The following is a 20,340-nucleotide window of genomic DNA, read 5'->3' on the forward strand; positions in this document are numbered from 1 at the left end:
CCCCTCGAGCCTGCGCCACCATTCAGCAAGATCAAGGCTAATGTGATTGTAACCTCAAATCTATATTCCTCCGTATACCTAGTTCAACTTGCTTGGTTGGGGGAAGCTACATTTTAAAAACTTGCGTTTTGCTGAGATACCCAGAAAGGACTTAAGCAGTAATATTTAATTACCATTTCTTTGGTAATTAAATGTCTATCTCAGCCTCAAAATATTGAAAAATTCTGAGGAAGGAAATTGCAAAGACCCACAACCCTCTGAAAGAGAGAGAAACTTTTCCTTATCCCTGTTTTAAATGAGTAGCTCTTTTTTAGGAGACTAAACATCTTTTTGAAATCCATCAGGTCGAGTCCACTCAGGCTCTTAGATGTTTTGAAAAATCACTCAGAGTCATAGAGTCATAGAGATGTACAGCATGGAAACAGACCTTTGAGTCCAACTCGTTCATGCCGACCAGATATCCTAAATTGATCTAGTCTCTTTTGCCAGCACTTGGCCATATCCCTCCAAAGCCTTACTATTTGTGTACCCATTCAGATGCTCTGACCAATAACGGTTCAGACACTTTTAAACTCCAGTAGATACAGGTCTAGTCTGCATAGACCTTCTGCATAAAGTCATCCATTGATTCCAGGTATTAGTTTCGTAAAAGTTCTCTGAAATGCACCAGTGAATTAATATCCTTTGACACATATGGTCACCAATACTGTTAACAATACTCCAAATGTCGTATCAAGGTGCAATGAGATGAACATGATTAACACAACTACATTTTGTGTTCCATGCACGCAGGTTCCGCACAAAGTTTACAATGTAACACAACAAAATGTTTACCACCAACACATAGAGAGCTCATAGAAATATTGATGCACTTTCATGTACAGACAAGATGGAAATCAGCGTTTCTGATTTTATAAAACGTAAAGAAAACTATAATGTAATGTTATCTGTATCAAATTATTGCAGGTTTTTCATTGCACGCATGGAGCTCACATATTATAGTCGCTTTCTAATCATTCACAGAACTACCATATCTATATATGCAACTAAATAAGATAAAACGCAAAACACAGTAAACACATATAAAGCATGCGTGATCCGCGCCTAATTCTGATTCAGCATGCAATTCTGAAGCACCAAACCACTTCCCATTCACTCATATTGTATAGAATTCCTGATCCAAGCATAATTGTTAAATACAAGATCCTTATTCAAGCATAAAATTTCCTCCAATTATCCGATAGGTTATGCTCAGCACACTGAAAATGCTCAATTCGCCGCCAAATTTCACTCACAGCCAGCGGGACATTTCTGAATTGTAATTCGTCCGTGCAAAATTGAGTTTTTTTTTGTTAAGTGATTTGTTTTTTTCTTTGATTAGGTGTTGAACTGATTATTAAAATTGAGTTGCGGTACTGTACAAAGCTTTGACAACTTACTATTCTTGCCTGCGGAATATGGAAGGCCTACGAACAACATTTTATACAACAGTTCCACCTTTATCAACATTCAGTTGGAGTGCACACTGAATACGTAGCCCAGCAGTCACGTCTTCGAACTAATTTCGTATAAATCCATGCAGTCATATCTACTAACACCCCCATTCCGCTCCGTGAATGTACTGGAACCTCGCCCTGACGGTAACGCTGACCATGCTAATTTTATTTTTGCAAATCTTTAAAACACGGGATTTTATCTTTAATCTTTAATTAGATGATAACTATGATATAATACAGTGCTGCATCTAGAGTACGTGCAATCATACTAATTTATAGTTATCACCAATGCATGAAAATACATCATTTAAATCTCATATTTTTATGATCCGTGCTTGGAATTGACATCCCTGTCTCGGTGACGAAACGTGCCTGGGTCATTTGTTTCCCCTTATTTTAAAATTATTGTACCATGGACGTATCCTATTGAGGGTATCGATTGTTCAAATGATTGTACCCATAGCGAACAGAACTTGCATCTCACACCAGCTACCAGTTCTTGAAATTCACATGTCCTATAGATGTTCGCGCCAACAGTATTTTATTTTCAGTGTAATGATATAATATTGTTTGTAATTGGGAAGGGGAAGGGTACTGATATTAACCGGGTATGGGACTATCTGATAGGTATGACACTTCTCTGCATGTAGCTGTACACCTTGAGATCACTCAAGATGATCACAGAGCCCGAGGAACCAGATCTCACAATTACCTAAAATTTGATATAATTGCCCTCATGCAATTTATACTTACGTTTTAAAGCATTTCACGTTGCACTTATTACAGACCAAATAACAGCATTAGCCAAAGCAGCCCCATCTGATTATACACCGGACACATAGAATAAAAACCCTGTGACAAACTTCGTGGTTTTCTAAGTTACTTTCTGGCAAAACTACCAGGCCCCATTTAGAACGCTTGCATGTCATTCAAGTTGCAAGGCATAATCAGGTTTGTTTATTGGTCTACAGCGTACTGACATTTAAAAGGCTGCGGTCCCTTTTGTTCGTCTTCTCAGACATGTGCTACTCAAAGCAAGGCTCTGAAAGCAAGTCGTTCTGTTCTGAGCAGTTCCCCAACTCTACAAACTTTGTAAATGACAAGAGTATCAAATAACGTAGCTCGTGTCTCCAAAACCTTAGTTTGTTAGAGAAAAAAGAGCGGCAATCAACATTTCGAGCAGAAACTGCACAAAATTATTGTTGCTTCAAACATCCTTTCTAACCATTTCGAGCAAACTTGCTTCATCTCCATACAACACAAATAAAAGCTTCTGTGCACATGGATTCATTTAGCAGTATCTTAATTTCTAAGGCTAGTATGTTGAAATAATTGCTTTGTACTTTTCACGATATTGTGAAAAGATATTGTGCTATTTTGTCAATATTTAGTTACAATAGAAACAATAAAACGCTAGTATATTTTATTCAAAAGGTGATTTTATTTTTGATTTTTTTTCAATAGCATTGAAAAAAACGGCCAAGGTATGCCAACAAATAAGCCTTTAGACTGTATTGTAAGCAGCTATGTTATTCAGAAGGGTGGTTGGAAATTGGCTGGTTACTGATCTTGTCCTGTAATACAATGAGACCTGAGAATTTCTGTCACTCTGTGCATATGGTCCCGAGTGCTTTAATCCCAATTAGGGGCGGCTGACACACGGTCCTATTCATAAGGCCCAGGCTCTGAATTCATTTGCCTAGAAATGAACTTCATAAATAGACTCTCTCCTAAATGTGCCCAACAGCAAGGAAAATCGAATTGAGTGGAGAATTCATTCTAATGCGATCGAGTGAGAAAAGGTATGAATTTATAAGGTACACCGAAACATTTCAATTCAGCCACAAGTCTCTCGCCTTTTATCTTCACCACATCAACCGAAAATGAAGTAAAAGTTGGAGAATTCAGTTTAAAAAAGGGGGCAGTTGACTTCTTGCATACTGAAATCGTGGCATAAAGATATCTTCAACCTTAGATAGGGATTTTAAAATCTTAATTTTAGATTGGCTTCACTTAAACGGGAAAATAAACAAGGACAACCGAGATAAGATAATTCGAATGGGCAAATTATTATGTTTAATTTGTAAGTAGGTCATTAGGTAGGATTCTTTAATAATCGCAATTTTGCCATAATTTTAATAAATGCCTAGCCACCATCAAAGTTTGTTATTGTTTCTGTTTATACCGCTGTAGTTAATGTAAAAATTAAAACAAAGAATAACATCAATTCACGGTGGATTTATCTCCTATTGGCGCTATTTCTTACCGCATCAGGCTACAATAGGGAGGCGTTCCCCATACATCCCATAGAGATTTCGCTTTTGAATACATTGAATACCTTTGGTACTTCCAGTAATACTCTTTGCTCACAAATAGAGTAATAATAATCTGTGAAATCAAAATACCTAACTTTGGATGCAATTGTAATTAATACACAACTTTTATTTGCTTTTTATATTAAAAATTGAAGAACCCCGATAGAAATTATACATAAACAAAGTTTTCCGAAGATAATTTTAAAAAAAATCCCTTATGCACAAGAGTTTGCGAAAACTTCTGTTTACCCCACTGCTTGCCCATAATTAAGTTGACTCTATATACAGGCATTCATGCTGGTTTGAAAGTAATGTTGAATCTTCTCCAGCCAGAAGCATTTTGATGTGTTGAATGGAGCTCCCTGGTGGGACATTGGCCCAGGCTGCTGTGGCTCTGGACGTCTGTTGTTCTGCAACATTCATGGCTGATTATCGGGCAACCTGTTAAATCAAAAAGAACATTATGCCAAAAATGTTACTTGATGGCAATGACAGTTCAACGGCACGCGCAAAAGAGATCAAGCTGATGCAGGAATTCGTATCAAACTATATTTTGGTGCAAACCGATCATCTTTCGTTAATGCGGGCGAAATATTGTTTTGTCGCCAGTTAAAAGTCTGTGACAGCGAGCCCTGGAATGTTTTGATTATCTCCCAGTCCACAACATTGTCCTGGAATAAAGCTGAAACCATGTAATTAATGTGTCCTTTTATAAGACACAATACAGTCGTTCAAGCTATTTAATTTCATTTAATTTTCCATCCCATTTGCTTCGAACACTGCTTTTACTTTTAACACCCCAGCTTTCATTCTGGCTCCTGCTCCAGTGGACACATTAGATTGGTTTCACCCTTGCGTTTTATTTTTTCTTTCTTTTGGAGGAAAATATAAAAGAAAACGTGTTTCTTCCCTCTCCTCTGGCCAAATTTATTTCACTTGGAAAAGTGCATCTTTGAGCCACAGTGGAAGAAAAGTACCGTGCTAGGGTGAATGATTTCAGAGCAGGGCTCTTTATTTTCAGTGGCTGGGAACCAGTCACAATTGGCGGACATTAATAAATAACTTTCCTCCCAGTCAGATTTTACATGGTCCTATTGATAAAATTGTTCGCGTGTCGTTCACGCTTTGAGATCATTAAATAAAGTATGGAAAGGCTCCATAAATGGAGCAATGGGGTACCTTGCAGTCCAAAGCCATCTACCTCTGCTTGCCCAATTTAACTTGGTGTCATCCTAAAGTCGCCAGGCCAGAGGTTACAGGGACATGTTCATGGCTTAAATTTATTGCCCCGAACTTCTTGTTCCTTTTTCTGCCATTGAGAGAAATGCCAATGAAGACCTATCAAAGAGGTCAAATCCTGTTTTTTTTTTAAACTTCTCTTCACGCACATAGAACTGTAGTCCTGTATTGTCATTTGATATATTAAATCCAATGTTGATATAACGATGAATGCAAAGAGAACTAAGAATTCTTTCCAAAAATGTATTAATATGTAGTCGGACGCAATTCCTAATAAATTGTAATTTTTTCGACGTTGGCGAAATCCATAGAAATACTTCTCTACGTCCTAGGTTTTGATGTATGGTTAACAATTGAATCCATATGATTTGTTTCATTGTTCGAAGAAATCTGTACTGGTAATTATATGTCTGTTGATTATATCAAATTAATCTCATCTTTACAAACGCCGATGATTAAGATTTTAGCTCCTTACAAAAAGGCCAAAGTTTTGCAAATTAACATTTCTAAAACTTGTTTTTCATCTGCAGCAAACAAGCTCCCTTCTACATAGTGAAATCGGCGGAGAAACAATTTCACGAAGGATAGTTGACCGTTCTGGTATCACTCACAATAAAACACATGCAACCCAGTGGCAACATTTAGGGTCATTGACAATGCTTGAATCTATCAATGTTACTGCATTCCAATTCTATGAGTTAAATCTGGACACAGATTATCCATACTTTCCCCAAGTGTATGAAATAAATTTATTATGCTATTTGGCGACTTTATAAAATAGATCTCAAGCTGCCCACAGACGTTATATTAATTGGATGATGTGTAGTAAGTAAATCAAAGGATCATTGCATTGCCTTTCCGTGTTATTAAATCGCACCCGCCTTAAGGTTACTGTTACAATTTAATATACTTTTGACAAGGTATTAAATTATACCTTTAAAAGAATAAAACAACTTATTCTGTTTCCGTATAGTGCATGGGACACATCCTTAATTTAAATACATGAACACAACACAGGTAGTTCTGTCTGTTAGCAATTCAGAACGCATTTTGTTGCATCTTATTGTAAATAAGGAAATAATATATTTCTTAGTAATGAAATATAAATAACGTAATTTTAATAAGCCTTCCAGATGGAGAGACGGGTTTACTTTCAATAGGAGGTTAAACAGCTTGATGATTTATTTCGCTTTTTCAAACATCGTTTCACTTCCTGACCACCAAATGATAAGAATCGTTCCAATGACCTCAAACATTTTTTTCAAATCTTCAAGTGGAAAATGTTTATAACCAGGGCATTTTATTTCTTGTCTAAAACGGCTAGATTTGAAAATATTCCTGATACAAGATTAAGTAAACATTGTGGAAGAAAATCAATGTTTTGTTTTGAAATTGATTTTCAAATGGATAAGATGTCACCTCAAGCTTTCTAATTCTGTAGAAGGGCAATGTTTTACTAGAACAAAGGGGGATTAAAATTCGAGCTCTTGTAATTGTCCCTCTAGGAACTGGACAAGGAAAGCTGAATTGATACAACCCCTGTTTGTTTTAACAACGCGGGTCACTCTGAATTTGCCAATCAGAGTATCAAAACAGACTTTGGAATGCCCAGTATTGGCAAAGGTTACTTGGAATCAATGGGCTTAAATAATTTTCCCCACTGTACGGACCAGGACTTTAACTGGATTGCTGGACAAATGTAGATGGCGATTATCTTGAGCCGGTAGCGACTTTTCTTCTGGTGTTTTACCATCAAGTACCTGCCCCGTTTCTATGCGGCACACGCCGAATCAATAGAAGTTAACAAGTCCTCCAAACATTCCTGCTCTCTTTGTTTAACTGAGATCCACTCCTCTGAGAAAATAAAAAAAAAGCAAGGGGGAGAGTAAAATCTTTGAAGTATATTTAACCTGAAAAGAATCAGCCAAGTAGACTTAACTTTAGTCACTTATTTTCCCAAAGTTTTGTTGGTCGCAATAAAAGAAGGCAAAATTTATGGAGAAATTATACAGTGAATTTGTCACTTAAAATATCGTAACTGTCGACCGGACAATAACACAAGCTGACGATTAATGGTCCCGCCAGACCTTTGATTCACAATCGCCTTTTTTGCGCCCTTGACAAATTGGATTTTAGGAATGGGAAGGTCGCCTGGGCCATTGTTCCTGGCCATTTCGAGCACTTCATTATTCAGTTGGGTAGGGAAAGTCTCCATGTGTGTCTCTCTGACCCTCTTGGCTGTGACTTGCAGCTGTGATCGCACCAAAACTCTCTCACCAAACTGAGGCACTCTGTGCATTTTGCTGCAACGCAGCGTTCCCCCCTTTGGATAGAAAAAGCGCAGCGCACGGACTCCATCGCGTCATTTTGCAGGCGGAGACCAGTCTGTGTCCATCTCTCTCTCTCTCTCTCTCTCTCATCTGTCTCATCTCGCTGTCAATCCATCCCTCTTCCTTCGCTCCTTCTTTTCCTCCCCCTTGTATCCCCGGAGCCATGCAAACCCCCCGGAGCTCGGCGATCACCGTGACCGCGGATAGCACCATCCCAGCCGGTCTGCGCTTGGGTCCTGTGCAGGGCATTTTTAGGCTGGGAAAATATATGTCCGATCGCAAGGAGCATTTCAACCGGAAAAAGGTAACAGTTTTCGTTGCATCACTGTTAATATTTCAAATACAAATGTTCCCCTAGTAGTTTGTAAATTTGGGAACTTCGACTCAGTTGGTAGTTTCGTAGCAGCTGCGAGAAATGCGAGGTGTTATTTTTTTCACAAATAATTAAACAAGCAAAACGATACTACAGGCCAATTCTTTATGAAAGGATATTACTGGACAAAATAACAAGTCTATAATCTTTAGGATCTGTGAGCGCTGCTTTAGGTTTGTCTAATTGTATCACTTGCTCGCTAATTGTTAGCTAATTGTATTTTCCTGGGAATTACCATAGTCTGATAACTTCTGTCCGAGTTATTGACAAACTGCTTCAATTGGATCCAATTCCTGCATTCGTGTTTGATAGGACTGCAATTAATAGCGCGGCCAGGCTTCTATTAATGATCGTATTCTGCTTTTGTTGAGAGATTGAGAATGCTTATTGTAGGTGATCTTGCATGCTTATAGCTGGAATTTTAGTAATCCCTTTCTTGGTATAAATCGTGTTCTTGAACATCCAGGTATTATTTCTTTAGTATGGTTAAATTAATCGAATCATAAGCAATTGGATTATTTTCAGTTAATACACATTTAGCAGTGAAATTGAGAAGAACAAGTTGTTATTAACTAGACAGTGCTTCCTCTTGTTGTAGTTAGTTATCAATAGTTGAACCGCATTTTCACAATCACGATTCATGCAGTTTAACTGCGGACATGGTTGTGTATGTGTGTGTCTGGTAACAGAAACATACAGACCAGATAGTGTTATTCAGGTTGATTGTTTCCACTGTCCAACTCCGCATTTTCTCATGGACCTCCTTAAACAGGTGCAGATGTCGTTTCGTATGTCATGGTCAGATTTTTGATTTTTTATCCAACCCTCTCCCCCTCTGCCACCTACCCGCCCCCCCCCCCCCCCCCCCACCACCCACCCACCTCACTACACGCTCTGACGAGCCATGTTATTTATTTCTCGTCGGTTTCGATTGTGCTAATAGTCGCTCTGCCTAATTACAGTTCACTTTCCCCAAGCGACTCTCAATGGCCGCAATTGATCCACCCCACCCCGATATTTTGTTGGCCAGCCCGCTGCATAGAGAATATTTCAACGTCTGTTAGTTGGGGGTTATCTGTTTAGAAGCCAGCATGTTTATTAGCGAACATAATGTAAGGTGTAAAATAAGTGAGGAGATAAGGCCGGCTGCTCCTTAAAATTCAATTATCCAATCGGTCAATTGCCAAAAGTGAACAGGTGTCAGTAAAACATGTGTCAATGGGAGCTCTTTGTACACTGATGCTATATTAACCGCGTGAAAAGTCTACTTTGTGAACATGCTTTTCAACGCGAATTTATAGTTGACGCTTTATTAATAAACAAAACAAGGCTTTTTCATTGTTGTCCTTTTAAAGTTAAAAATTCTTAATACGTGGGCAAATTAAATTTTAATTTAATTGAACTAGAGACATTTGAGAAATAACTGAAGATTCAAAGGTGTGATTTTAAAAAATATTTCCAACGATATGGAATAAACGGAAACTGTTAGATGCAACTTCTATGAAACAATTTTTTTCTACCTTATGCAAAGCTATGTTTTCCCAACTTCCCCACAGTCATTATAATTTGTCGCGGAATCAGCTCACCGCCAGATATCTTCGGATCACTTTTTCTTTAGCATAGCATGGAATTTTTACTCGATAATTTTAATTTCAATTTTCAGCCGCGCAATCTGTCTAGCATATTAATGATTGCTAAATCAATAACAAACAAGACTTAAAGTGATGCACGCCTTTCGTCCAAAACGTCAGATTTCTAATTTAGTTTTAGATCTTTTTAAAAGATACCCTTTGCCCTTTCTGAATGTAACTACATAATGTGATGGGGATTGCTTCTGTTGCAAGCAGACTAGGCAAGTGAAATCACTGCGTGCGAGTTAAAAGAGCGTTGAAAAATAACGCAATAAAATTAGAAGGACCTTTCCTAAATTGCGGTTCTGGGGATGTATTTCAGGTACGCTTTGTCAGAGGGCATTTGGTTGATGAAGCTGGCGATTCCGTCCCGGAATGGATAGAGTTAATCCGAGCTGCCAGACACATTCAAGAGCAGAACCTGGAAGCGATCACTGACCTTCCTGGGGGACAGGTACATTACATGACCTTTCTGGCATGGTTTGTCTTTTTTAAAATAAAGAAATCAAACTAACAGTGTATATCACAGTGTATATAAAAGAGTAAATCATAAAGTATCCTTAGATTACTGTATCTGCTCTCCTCCGCAGATCTTTTACAGAACGCTGAGGGATATCCAGCCTGGGGAGGAGTTAGCAGCATGGTATTCCAGCACTCTGGCTCAGTGGTTCGATATACCAACTACAGCCACACCGACACACGATGAGAAAGGTAGGAAGTAGCACCTGAGTGTCACTGGATAAGAGCATAAAGGAGCGCTGAAAACATTTCTTTAGTTTGAAAAATATGCATTTAATTAAATAACATTTCTAGGTAACTTGGTTGAAAGATTTTTTCTGCAGAAATATTTATGTACGTAAAAACAAAGGTGCATAATGTGTGGACAATATAAACACAGATTGCTTGTAAAGATAAGGTACCTGTGAACATGGATATAGTTGATAGGTGAAGGCAGAGTGATAGTCATCAATATTTATTCAAACATCTAGGCTTATTACAGGATTTCAGTGAGTTGTCGCTGTATAACGAAAAGTATAATTAACAATTATAGTTATTACATTTTCTCTTAATGGATAACGAAATTTGCTGTTCGAGTTAAGTTACCGTGGATGAACCAATGAATTTTTCAAATGCCCAATCCTAAAATTGTTGGAGTAATCTGCGATTTATGCAAATATGCTATGCGTGACCTTAATGTTTCCGTGGGTCCTTTTAAATGTCGTTCGACAAGTTAGTTCGCTTGCTTACTATTTGTAAAAATGAAAGTGCTGCAATCGTTGCATTGATCATTTTGAATGTTGTGAAGTCCGTGTTTCCCCAGTGACACGCAGCATGTGCGTTTACAGACTACTGCTTGGTAAATTATTTTGCATTTTTTTCTACTTGGCTGAATTAACTGGAATTTTGAGAGGTGTTGGTGTGCCACTTTCTGTGATTTTTAAAAAATTGATTGCAATGAGCTGTCAATGGATCTGGGGGCGGGGGTGGGTGAGAATTAAATTCATTGCCGACCCGTAAGAAGCAGTGAATTACACACATTAACTTATTCTGGACTCCTGTTGCTATACGAGAGTCAAAATATTGGCACAGTGTATTCAAAGAACTAAGTTGAACTCGATAAACATTTGGGATAATACAATATGCCTCAACGAAATAGCATAATAACTTGTATTTGCAAGAAATGGATTGTCGATCGATGGCAAGTTGCTACGTTCAGCTTCAGCCACCAAACCTGAGGTTTGAATCTGACTCACTGAGTCGCGTTGTGAATGAAGAACGTTTCTATCCCACCGGCAGAAGCAATTAATGACACACTAGTACAATGTTGACGTCGAACAACTGAACATCTCCTCTGAGCAGATAGTCCTTGGTTCTATTCTCCTTAAAGTAGAAGAGGAAAAGCACTGCAAATATATAGTTCGCTGCTCAGGTTTGAATTTAAGAATACGATTGAAAATGTTAGCATGGCAACAGTCTTTTTAACTAATTAAAACGGATTTCTACTAATCTGTCGGAGAGATGTATTCAGCATTTCTATGTTGACGAACTTGGCAAAACTTAGCAAAGGCCCAATGGGAGAAAAACATACCTCTTTGATTCGAATTGCAAAATAGACCGAAATTGTTACCGGGCCACCATTTTATCACATACAGTTCTTTGAAGTTATATACCTTTGTATTTATTGACCGCTGCACAAACCTATTTTCGAATTGATAGAAAGACTTGAACCATGACAATAAGATAGACGTACATTTTTCCAGAACTTAACACAATCCATGTTCGCATTTTTGCAGTTTATTTCGTATATTCATATGCAGGTCATATTTAGGGACAAGGTAAGATTAAAGAGGTAACACAATATAACATACAGTACGGACGTTTCGAGGAACTTTGTACATTGTTTCATTGCAGTTTGTTTTGATTTATGATTATTACTCCAGTTAAATTCTAACTGTGTTTCGTAGAGGAATAATTGATCAAACAAATAGTAGATAATTTATAGTTGAAATATTCAAAAATGGAGTTTATGAACATTCCACGATTTCACGTCTCGGATAGATGCTATTTATACCAGATCGGAATGTTGAAAGGAATCCTGATTCCAAACTCTGCGTGGATGCAACATTGCATTCCTCAAAGGATTAATAACAAGATCCACTGGTGAACTCAGCTATTTAATCTTATTTTTCAAAGGAAGAGGTGCTGGTGGTCTCGGTTGGGGGAAGGGGAGGATCGACACTTTTCTTTGGTCTCTAAACTAAGTTGTAGTTAATGTGAAAAGATTACTGAAGACATTGCTTCAGCCAAAGCGGTTTAGCAATTACAAGTCAGGTTTGCAAACGCTCCCAAAGTCAACAGATAGCATGTAGACCCTTTGCTTCAGGCTTCCAGTTCTGATCATATCAAGACCACCTCCTGGAGTTCAACGTGGATAGATTGTATATGCAGGATGCTGGCATGATGTAGCACATAACAGAACGACAACTGCTTTCCATTTTTGTGGTATAATACAGATGCTTGCTAACAAGTAGTGTTGGAAAGGATATAAGTGTTCATTTCTGAAGTATTTACAGGTATATATTTCAATAAGAGTTAACTAAGCAGGTAAGATTAAATCAATTCATCACTAATTATGTCAGTGAAATAGTAAATATTTCGGACACTATTCTGTTGGTCGTTAGTAATGTTGAGGTCATTTACATTACCTGTTCTGAACACTCTCTTAAAAAGTACTTCACTTTCAGCGTGACGATAGAACACCCAGTTTCTTGCTGACTTTGAATGCAATAGGCTACAATTTCTTCTGAACGGTCTGCCCACACCTGGGATAATTATGTTCTTAAACACTAGCTTGCTTTGCAGTTCAATCTGCCAGAGAATGGGCAACTCGATGAGCAATTCTGAATCTAATTGCCTCTGCATTTTAAAGTTTCGATTGGAAATGCTCTACCTGATTGATTATCCACCTTGCATAACAATCTTTTCAAAAGATTATTTTAGACCTAATACTAATTTAAAACGATAAAATCATTTTAAAATATTGTAATGCAACATGTTATATTGCAATGCAATCTCTGTGTTTTGATCTGATCTCACGATTTCTTCTTCGCACAACATAATTATTGAGAAAACGTTTTACATAAAAGCAAATATTGAACAGTTCATGTTCCAGGGATAAAGTTCACTCGTTTCAAAGGCGCTAGCATGAACTGATGTCTAATCAATACATTATCGGTGTGAACTTAGACTGTAATTATTTAAATGCAGCTTTTTGAAGTTTGTAAGCAGATAGGTATTCGAAGTTTTGTTTTTTAAAATACATTTAAACAAGCTGAATATTTTGGGGAAATGTACATCGATTTTTTTTTCTTGTTTTGCCGGCACGGATTTGGAATTAAGCTTTCGAAATTAAACTTTTTTAAGTTTCAAGTTTCCATTGTATTCTTAATTGATACAAAGGTTGATATTTGTAAACAGTTGGAGTTCATGCTGATTTTGAAATAGCAAGTAATAATAACTTACAATATATTGAATGAAGTATCAAATATTGTATTTTAACTACACACATGAGAACCATTTATCCGGGTTCAAAAATATCTGATGCACACTTTTGTTAAATGGGTTCAATAAGGTAGAATCAAAACGAAATTATCAATACATTAAACAGACCAAATGCCTTTGATTCGCACTAATTTTTAGCTAATAATCAGAGGACTGATATATTTTGATCCTTTAGACATCTTTGCAGTTGAAAAGCTTCGGAACAAAGTTTGATCTTTGCAACTGTTCAGAAATAATCTATATTGTTAAGATCAATGCCGGAAAACAGTCGATTAAATTTTAAGTATACGTGCAGTATTGGTTCGAGAACCACAAATACAATTGACATCGCATACATGTGAGAATGGTGGAGGAGCAAAATGTAAGAAATCTAACGGTTAATGGTACTAAGCTACGTTCATCAAGGAACCCTATTTGGAAAGGAGCAAGCAAAGAAACTGATGTGGAAAGTAAGGGAAGAGAGGAGAAAGAGCGGAATTTAAGAAAAAAAACTAGAAAGAATTGCAGGAAGAAACATTGAAAGAAATCAAAACATTCATTTACACAAAAAGATAAAGCAAAAAGATCAAGCAACGGTAAAGATTAAAAATGATTGTGCAATATACAGAACCGTGCTTTAAGTTGGAAATGAATAGATGGATGTCATTCTCCCGTTACAATTGTGAGCACCTAAACTGACTGCTGGTCTTCCGATAGCACGTTTATATCCTCGGCATTGTTCCGATTTTAATGCGAAGCTTATGATATATAGTTTGTTCTTTGACCAGTTTGTTCAACTCCTTGCCATACGCCTCCTTTCTTCAACATCAACAGATGGGCCAAGTGCATTGTTTCAAGCGCCCCATGATTTCAAGGAACAGCTGTTATCACCTCCAAGGCCTGCAAAGGCCAAAGCATTAACTGTCTAGGTTGTTAATGTCTGGTCAGGCTTGCGTTTCCTCCTTAGAGAACTGCATAATGAAATAACAGGGCTAGGAATTACATATAAATTATCCAACCAAGCTCATTTGCCTCATTGACTTCCTTTTACATTTATTACCATTTAATTTGGAAAGTTATCGACTTGGGTCGGAGAAACTGGGCTGGTGTGTTGGGAGTGTATTCTAACCGTGAGCAGTGTATCACCGTTTAAGTATCATTTTAATAACCGCACGGCCTTCTTTGCAATCGATAAGTTAGCTACACAGATCGTTCTTGGGATATGGGCATCACTGGGTCCATTATTGCTGAGAAATGGGTAATAGTTTGAAACGTTGTTTCCCTTTTGTATTCGACAGTACCCTTTGGGTACAGTAACTTGCAGATGTTATTTGTTGGTTTTCTTTGTGGAAATGTTATCGCAAACTTAGTCTTCTTCTCATTCATCTCTTTAGGGGAGGAGCGTTATATTTGTTGGTACTGCTGGAGAACGTTCAAATATCCGAACACTTTAATAGCTCATATCCACTTCCACTGCGCTCTGAGCAACGGCAGGGGCTTCATCAACAGCGAACAATGCCGAATTTCAGAGACTTTCACCAAATCTCCGAAAACCGCCGATATATCCAGCTCATCAACACCGTCGAGAAATGGCCATCATATCTCCTCTGGCCCAACAGAAGGAGCTAAACGACCTGCGTCTCCAGTTTTGACCAAAATGATTATGACCAAGAAGGCAGTGGGACCTGAGGAGGAACAGGACAGAGCCCTGGACATGAGTGTTAATTCAGCCAGGAGTCATGGAGCTCTGACCACCATCAGCGGCGGCACCTCCTCACTTGTCAACGCCATGGGCTTTCACCCCGGGATTAGATCCGCGTTTAAACCCACGGGATTATCGAAATTAATTTCGTCGGATCCAAGCGGGGACAGCGGCGCTAAAGCACTTGGATTGGGTTTCAATAAAGTGGTGAGCAGTCTGAAATCACCCCGCTCCTCTGGAGAGAGCATGGCGGGGGCCCACGCAGCCAAATGTGTCCATTCCATCGAGCCGCCGCTGCCTGCATGGCCATGCAGCAACACCAGCAGAGGCTTCCCTCTCTTCCCCAGTTTTGAAGAGACATCTGCGTTCAAACATGTCGAGAGGGGCCTGCACGCCAGCTTGTCTCCTAGCCGTTACACCCCGATCCCAACCAGCGTTCACTTTGAGAGGTTCTCCATTCCTCCCTTTGAAGGAGGTAAACCTTTCGCAGGAGAATGCAACATTCCCATTATGCCCTTAACGGTTTACAATGGCGAGCTTCTGTACAGTCCTCCCTATTACCCCTTCAAGTTCCACTTCAGCAACTTAATTAAATACCCCGAATCCGTCACCTACTTTGGAGCTCCATCTCTCAACCCAGAAATTGGTTCCATTACCAACATCGACAGAGAGATCGCCATGCACACGCAGCAACTGTCGAGTATCGCTGCAGAAAAGAGCAGGTCCCGCCTGGAGTCCATGTCCACCAGCAGCACGTCCAGTGGCAAGCCCAAAAAAGGTCACCTCTGCTTGTACTGTGGGAAACTCTACTCCCGGAAATACGGACTGAAAATCCACATGCGGACGCACACAGGGTACAAACCTTTAAAATGCAAAGTTTGCCTTCGACCCTTTGGGGATCCCAGCAACCTAAACAAACATATCCGTTTGCACGCGGAGGGGAACACGCCTTACAGGTGTGAGTTCTGTGGCAAGGTACTTGTCCGTCGCAGAGACTTGGAAAGGCACGTTAAATCAAGGCACCCGGGGCAAAGTCTACACAAAACAGAGAGCAAAACGGAATCATCTTTCGACGACCCTGAGCAGAAAAGTGACCACAGTAACGAGAGCGACGTAGATGTCTGCTTTACAGATGATCAAAGTGATCAAGATTCAGGAAAGAACAACGATCAATGAATAGTTTGGAGAACTGATGCCAGTAAACACCGAATTGCCAAAAAAATACCCAGAAAATGCTTGAAGCATCTATAAATGCCTGTCTATTTTGTACATAAGATGATAGGAATTGTGCCTTTCGGTGACTGTGATAGTAAAGGATATTTATTAGGGCTGAGCAATATCCATAGCTCCGGCTAATGCAATGTATGAATGCCAAGTGATCGTCGCTTAATAAATGACTATGGAATTACAAATAAGATGAACGCATCTGTGAAAAAAAACTCAAATTCAATATCACAAGCATGATTAAAATAAATCATCAGTGCTCTTCCATTCAGTTTTTAATCCGTCGATGTAGTAATTTGTCATAATGCAACGTTAATATCAGCGAAACATTTCAATAAATGGAATGACCCTCATTTAGAAATCATGGTGACAAATAATTTGACAGGTCCGGAGTGAATATCAATCATTTAAGCAAATGTATGAGGGTCAACAAACTTAATTTGCAGACAAAGCTAAAAGTGACCTATGATGTAGAGCTGGGAGCAATTACTCAATTTTGTGTGAAGTCGCGTCTATAAAGGGACAAGTATTAAAGCACTATAAGACGAGCGCAAAACATGACAAAGGGACCTTTGTTGATAGATTAGTACTTAAACTATTTAAAATAGGGCATCCATTATTGTTCTGATCATCTTTATGTACATATGTTTTCAGGAAACATATTAGGAGCATGAATCGAAAGTATGTGATAATGCTATATATAATTTCAGAGACGATATAATTTTTTTGTGAAGTAGAACAATATGTTGTGTATTTTTTGTTTTTATATTGAATGATGTACAGTGCACTTGGTATTCGCCTTTTCGTTGCATCGCGTTGTGCGAGAATTTCCGAATAAACTCACTTAACATTTTGAAGATTTGCTGTTCACCAAATCTATTTTTTTGCGAAAGTTTCTGAGTAAGTTTGTTCACATTTTCTGCTGTAGGGTTCTAAAATCTGAAATAACTCTATGAATTCGAACTTACATTTGGTAACGACACAGTAGAATGTTACTAAATTTCTGTACATAATTAAACAGAACATTTTCCCCTTTCGTGTGTCCCCATTTTGTAAGATCCCATTAAAACTGTAATACACACTAATAATGATTTTACTACCTAAATAGTAAGTGAGATAACAGTGCAGATTCGTATTAATGAATGCTGCATATAGTAACTCAACTGAATCCTGTTGTAGTTCGGTCATATAATAACGAGTTTGATTCGAATAATTTTTCGCCAATTGATCAAAAAAACGGTTTGTCTGTGATACCGTGGCATAATCATTGTCAATGTATAGTATTGATTTTTTTCTTAAAAAACCGTTCGCAATTATAAAACAAACATTTTTAAAGCATAAATTTAAAAGAAAAACAATTTTACAAGTGTTTTAGCATTTGGAATATGTAACACATTGTGTCGAACTATTATCATCCGGTGGGATAATACTTCCACCAGGAAACTTCGTTAAATATATTCTCGCCAATTGGTCCCACCACCCTCTAAATTTCAATCTATTCAAGGTCCCTCAGATGCTGACTGATCTGCTGAGCGTTTCCAGCATTCTTTGATCCTCTTTCAGAGACTCACGCATCTGCAGTTGTTTCATGTCAAGCGTCGAAGCGTTAACGTTTTATTTACAGCTTCTGCTCCTTGCTAACATTCAGCTCTAGAATTCGTCGGGCGTCATGCGCTGCAGCACTTGGCGGACGTTGACATTTTCACGCATCGGGTTGTATGCGCTGTAAGAAAGATCGAGAGGACTGGATGGTTGGTTACTTAGCCTCTATGGGAATAAAGCACAGCTTCCGAATGCCACCCCCCGATCAAACCACTGCCCCGGTATGCAGTCAAATAGATTGGAAAAACTTACATCCTTTTCAAAATAACCCAGCCTTTTATTATAATTTAGTGATGTGAAAGAAATCCAGAGGAAAGGCGCTGAAATAGGGCGTGATTAATCACAGATTGAATGCTTGTGAAGGCCAGTGTATGTTTGGTGAGCCATTGTTCGGCGAAGAACGGGTGAATTATTATCGGGGTGTACACAGTCTGACGTTTTCCTTCGGCCAGTATGGTTCATGAGTGATGAAGTCAAATTATCCTTAAAATAGCAGGGATTCTCTTCGCTCTCAGTTTTTGGTTTTTGTAAAGCACGAATACAAGTCAGGATGTAGCCATTTGCTTCTTGTTTGTGAAAAAGTCTAGCAATCTTTTGGATGGAATAACGCCCCAGTAAGGAGAGCAATGTTTGCGAGGTGGTAGACAGTGGAAAACAGACATGTGATCCCCAAAGGTAATCTACAATAGAGATTTTACAGGGGGATTATTTTCGTCAAACTGGTAAATCTATCTTACAAAGAATTTAACAAAAAAGTAATAACTTCAACCTCTGTACAGTTTAGGGTTCTCTTAATTTATAAATTAAGCTTCATGTAAGGCACACGGACATTCCAAGGCACTTCTTGTAAACTCTTAAAATAGACTGGAAAACTATGCTCAACAAAATATCTTTCAATGTATATAAGTTGGATTTGTTTGAAATTTGAATTAATAGATCGAAAGTTTTCACATGGTCCCTGAAAAATAATTGTTATATTCACAGTGATGCTTGTTGTTAAGATGGTTTTATAGATATTTGATCAAGTGACTTGACAGGTGAACTACAGCCTACCTGATCTGCTAGTAGTGCACCACAAGTGTTGTGTATTGAGGCAATGTGCATTGTCCACCCAAACACATACAATGAGTAATAGGGTGAAATAACGTAAGAGTCCTAAATGATGACTCAGAACTCAAAAACAGAGGATATCACATGCTTTGGCATATTCTCACGTTAGGCACTGAGAGGATTCTGATTAATTTTTACCAAATAAAAGGAGCCAAGTTGAAAGTTAATACAGATTGATTGAAGGAGTACATTCATTTGTCTTCATAGAAGACAAAGAATACATCTGAAAGAATAATGCCAAACATTGATGGATGGGGCAGAATATTTTTTTGTGTGGGTGGGAGAGTGTGCATTTATAAATGAACTTTCAGATCAATAAAATCACTTCAAAAGGTTTATCAATCAAAAAAGGAATGTCCATTAATTTTCATGAAGTGGAGGAAACAATGTTGGACTGGGGTGGACAAAGTTAAAAATCACACAAACCAGGTTATAGTCCAACAGGTTTATTTAGAAGCACCAGCTTTCAGAGCACTGCTCCTTCATCAGGTGGTTGTGGAGCATAAGACCGTAAGACACAGAATTTATAGCAAAAGATCACAGTGACATGCAACTGAAATAATATATTGAACAAACCTGGATTGTTGTTCAGTCTTTCATCTTCTAGAATGGGTTGCTGGTTTCGTTTCATTAACATGTAAGATCAAGAACTTCTTTCAAGTCACCCTCTCAAAATAACTTGAGGTTTTATAACAAAAGGTGACATCGTAGCTCAAACAATGCGTTACAGGTGTGAGTTTAGAGTCTGTCTGTATCCCAATTTTGAGTCAGACTGTTTCTATTTCCAATGTGAAATTTACAAAATATTACATGTATGGACTGCCTGCATTGACTGCCTGCAGATCGTGCACTTTTTGAACAAAAATAGAATGTATCTGCAAATATAATTCTGCAAATACAAATTTACGCCATAGACTTATATGTTGTGTGCTTGCATGAGAGAGTGTGTGCATGTGAGTGTATGTGTGTGTGTGAATGCAAGTGAGAGAGTGAGTGTTTGTGTGTGTGAAAGATTGGTAAAGTGTGTGTGGGTGTGATTGCGTATAAACCTGTCAGAGGGTGTGTGTGGGTGTGAGTGTGGGGGGTGTATGTGTGTGTATGTGAGAAAGCTTGTGAATGAGAGAGGGTCTGTGTGATTGTGTGAGTATGTAAGAATGCGTGTGTGTGTATGTGTGTATGTGCGCGCGCGTGTGTGTAAGAGAGAGAGAGAGATAGAGAGTGTACAGTGTGGCCGGGTCACCTGTAGTGTGACATGAACCCAAGGTAACAGGCCATTC

General features: G+C 38.4%; 1 protein-coding gene across 2 annotated transcripts; it reads left to right on the top strand.

The window, feature by feature from the left end:
- The first annotated feature begins 1,378 nt into the window (after positions 1-1,378).
- prdm13 (PR domain containing 13) lies at positions 1,379-17,188 on the top strand. 2 transcript variants are annotated; one of them, XM_043685656.1, is made up of 4 exons: positions 1,379-1,640; positions 9,707-9,838; positions 9,975-10,095; positions 14,820-17,188. In XM_043685656.1, exons 1-4 carry the CDS (start codon positions 1,617-1,619, stop codon positions 16,301-16,303), a joined length of 1,761 nt encoding a protein of 586 aa, XP_043541591.1. In that variant the 5' UTR covers positions 1,379-1,616; the 3' UTR covers positions 16,304-17,188. The 2 variants fall into 2 exon arrangements, with proteins under 2 accessions (XP_043541591.1, XP_043541584.1); XM_043685649.1 differs by lacking the exon at positions 1,379-1,640 and adding an exon at positions 7,436-7,684.
- Positions 17,189-20,340: the final 3,152 nt, after the last annotated feature.

Source organism: Chiloscyllium plagiosum, chromosome 3 (genome assembly GCF_004010195.1).
Source record: "Chiloscyllium plagiosum isolate BGI_BamShark_2017 chromosome 3, ASM401019v2, whole genome shotgun sequence".
NCBI lineage: Eukaryota > Metazoa > Chordata > Chondrichthyes > Orectolobiformes > Hemiscylliidae > Chiloscyllium > Chiloscyllium plagiosum.

Excerpts from the sequence above, each read along its gene's own strand:
- prdm13 (XM_043685649.1), top strand. The coding sequence starts at position 7,544 with ATGCAAACCCCCCGGAGCTCGGCGATCACCGTGACCGCGGATAGCACC. Across the intron at positions 9,839-9,974 it reads CTGACCTTCCTGGGGGACAG|ATCTTTTACAGAACGCTGAG; the intron begins GTACATTACATG and ends TCTCCTCCGCAG. Across the intron at positions 10,096-14,819 it reads ACCGACACACGATGAGAAAG|GGGAGGAGCGTTATATTTGT; the intron begins GTAGGAAGTAGC and ends TCATCTCTTTAG.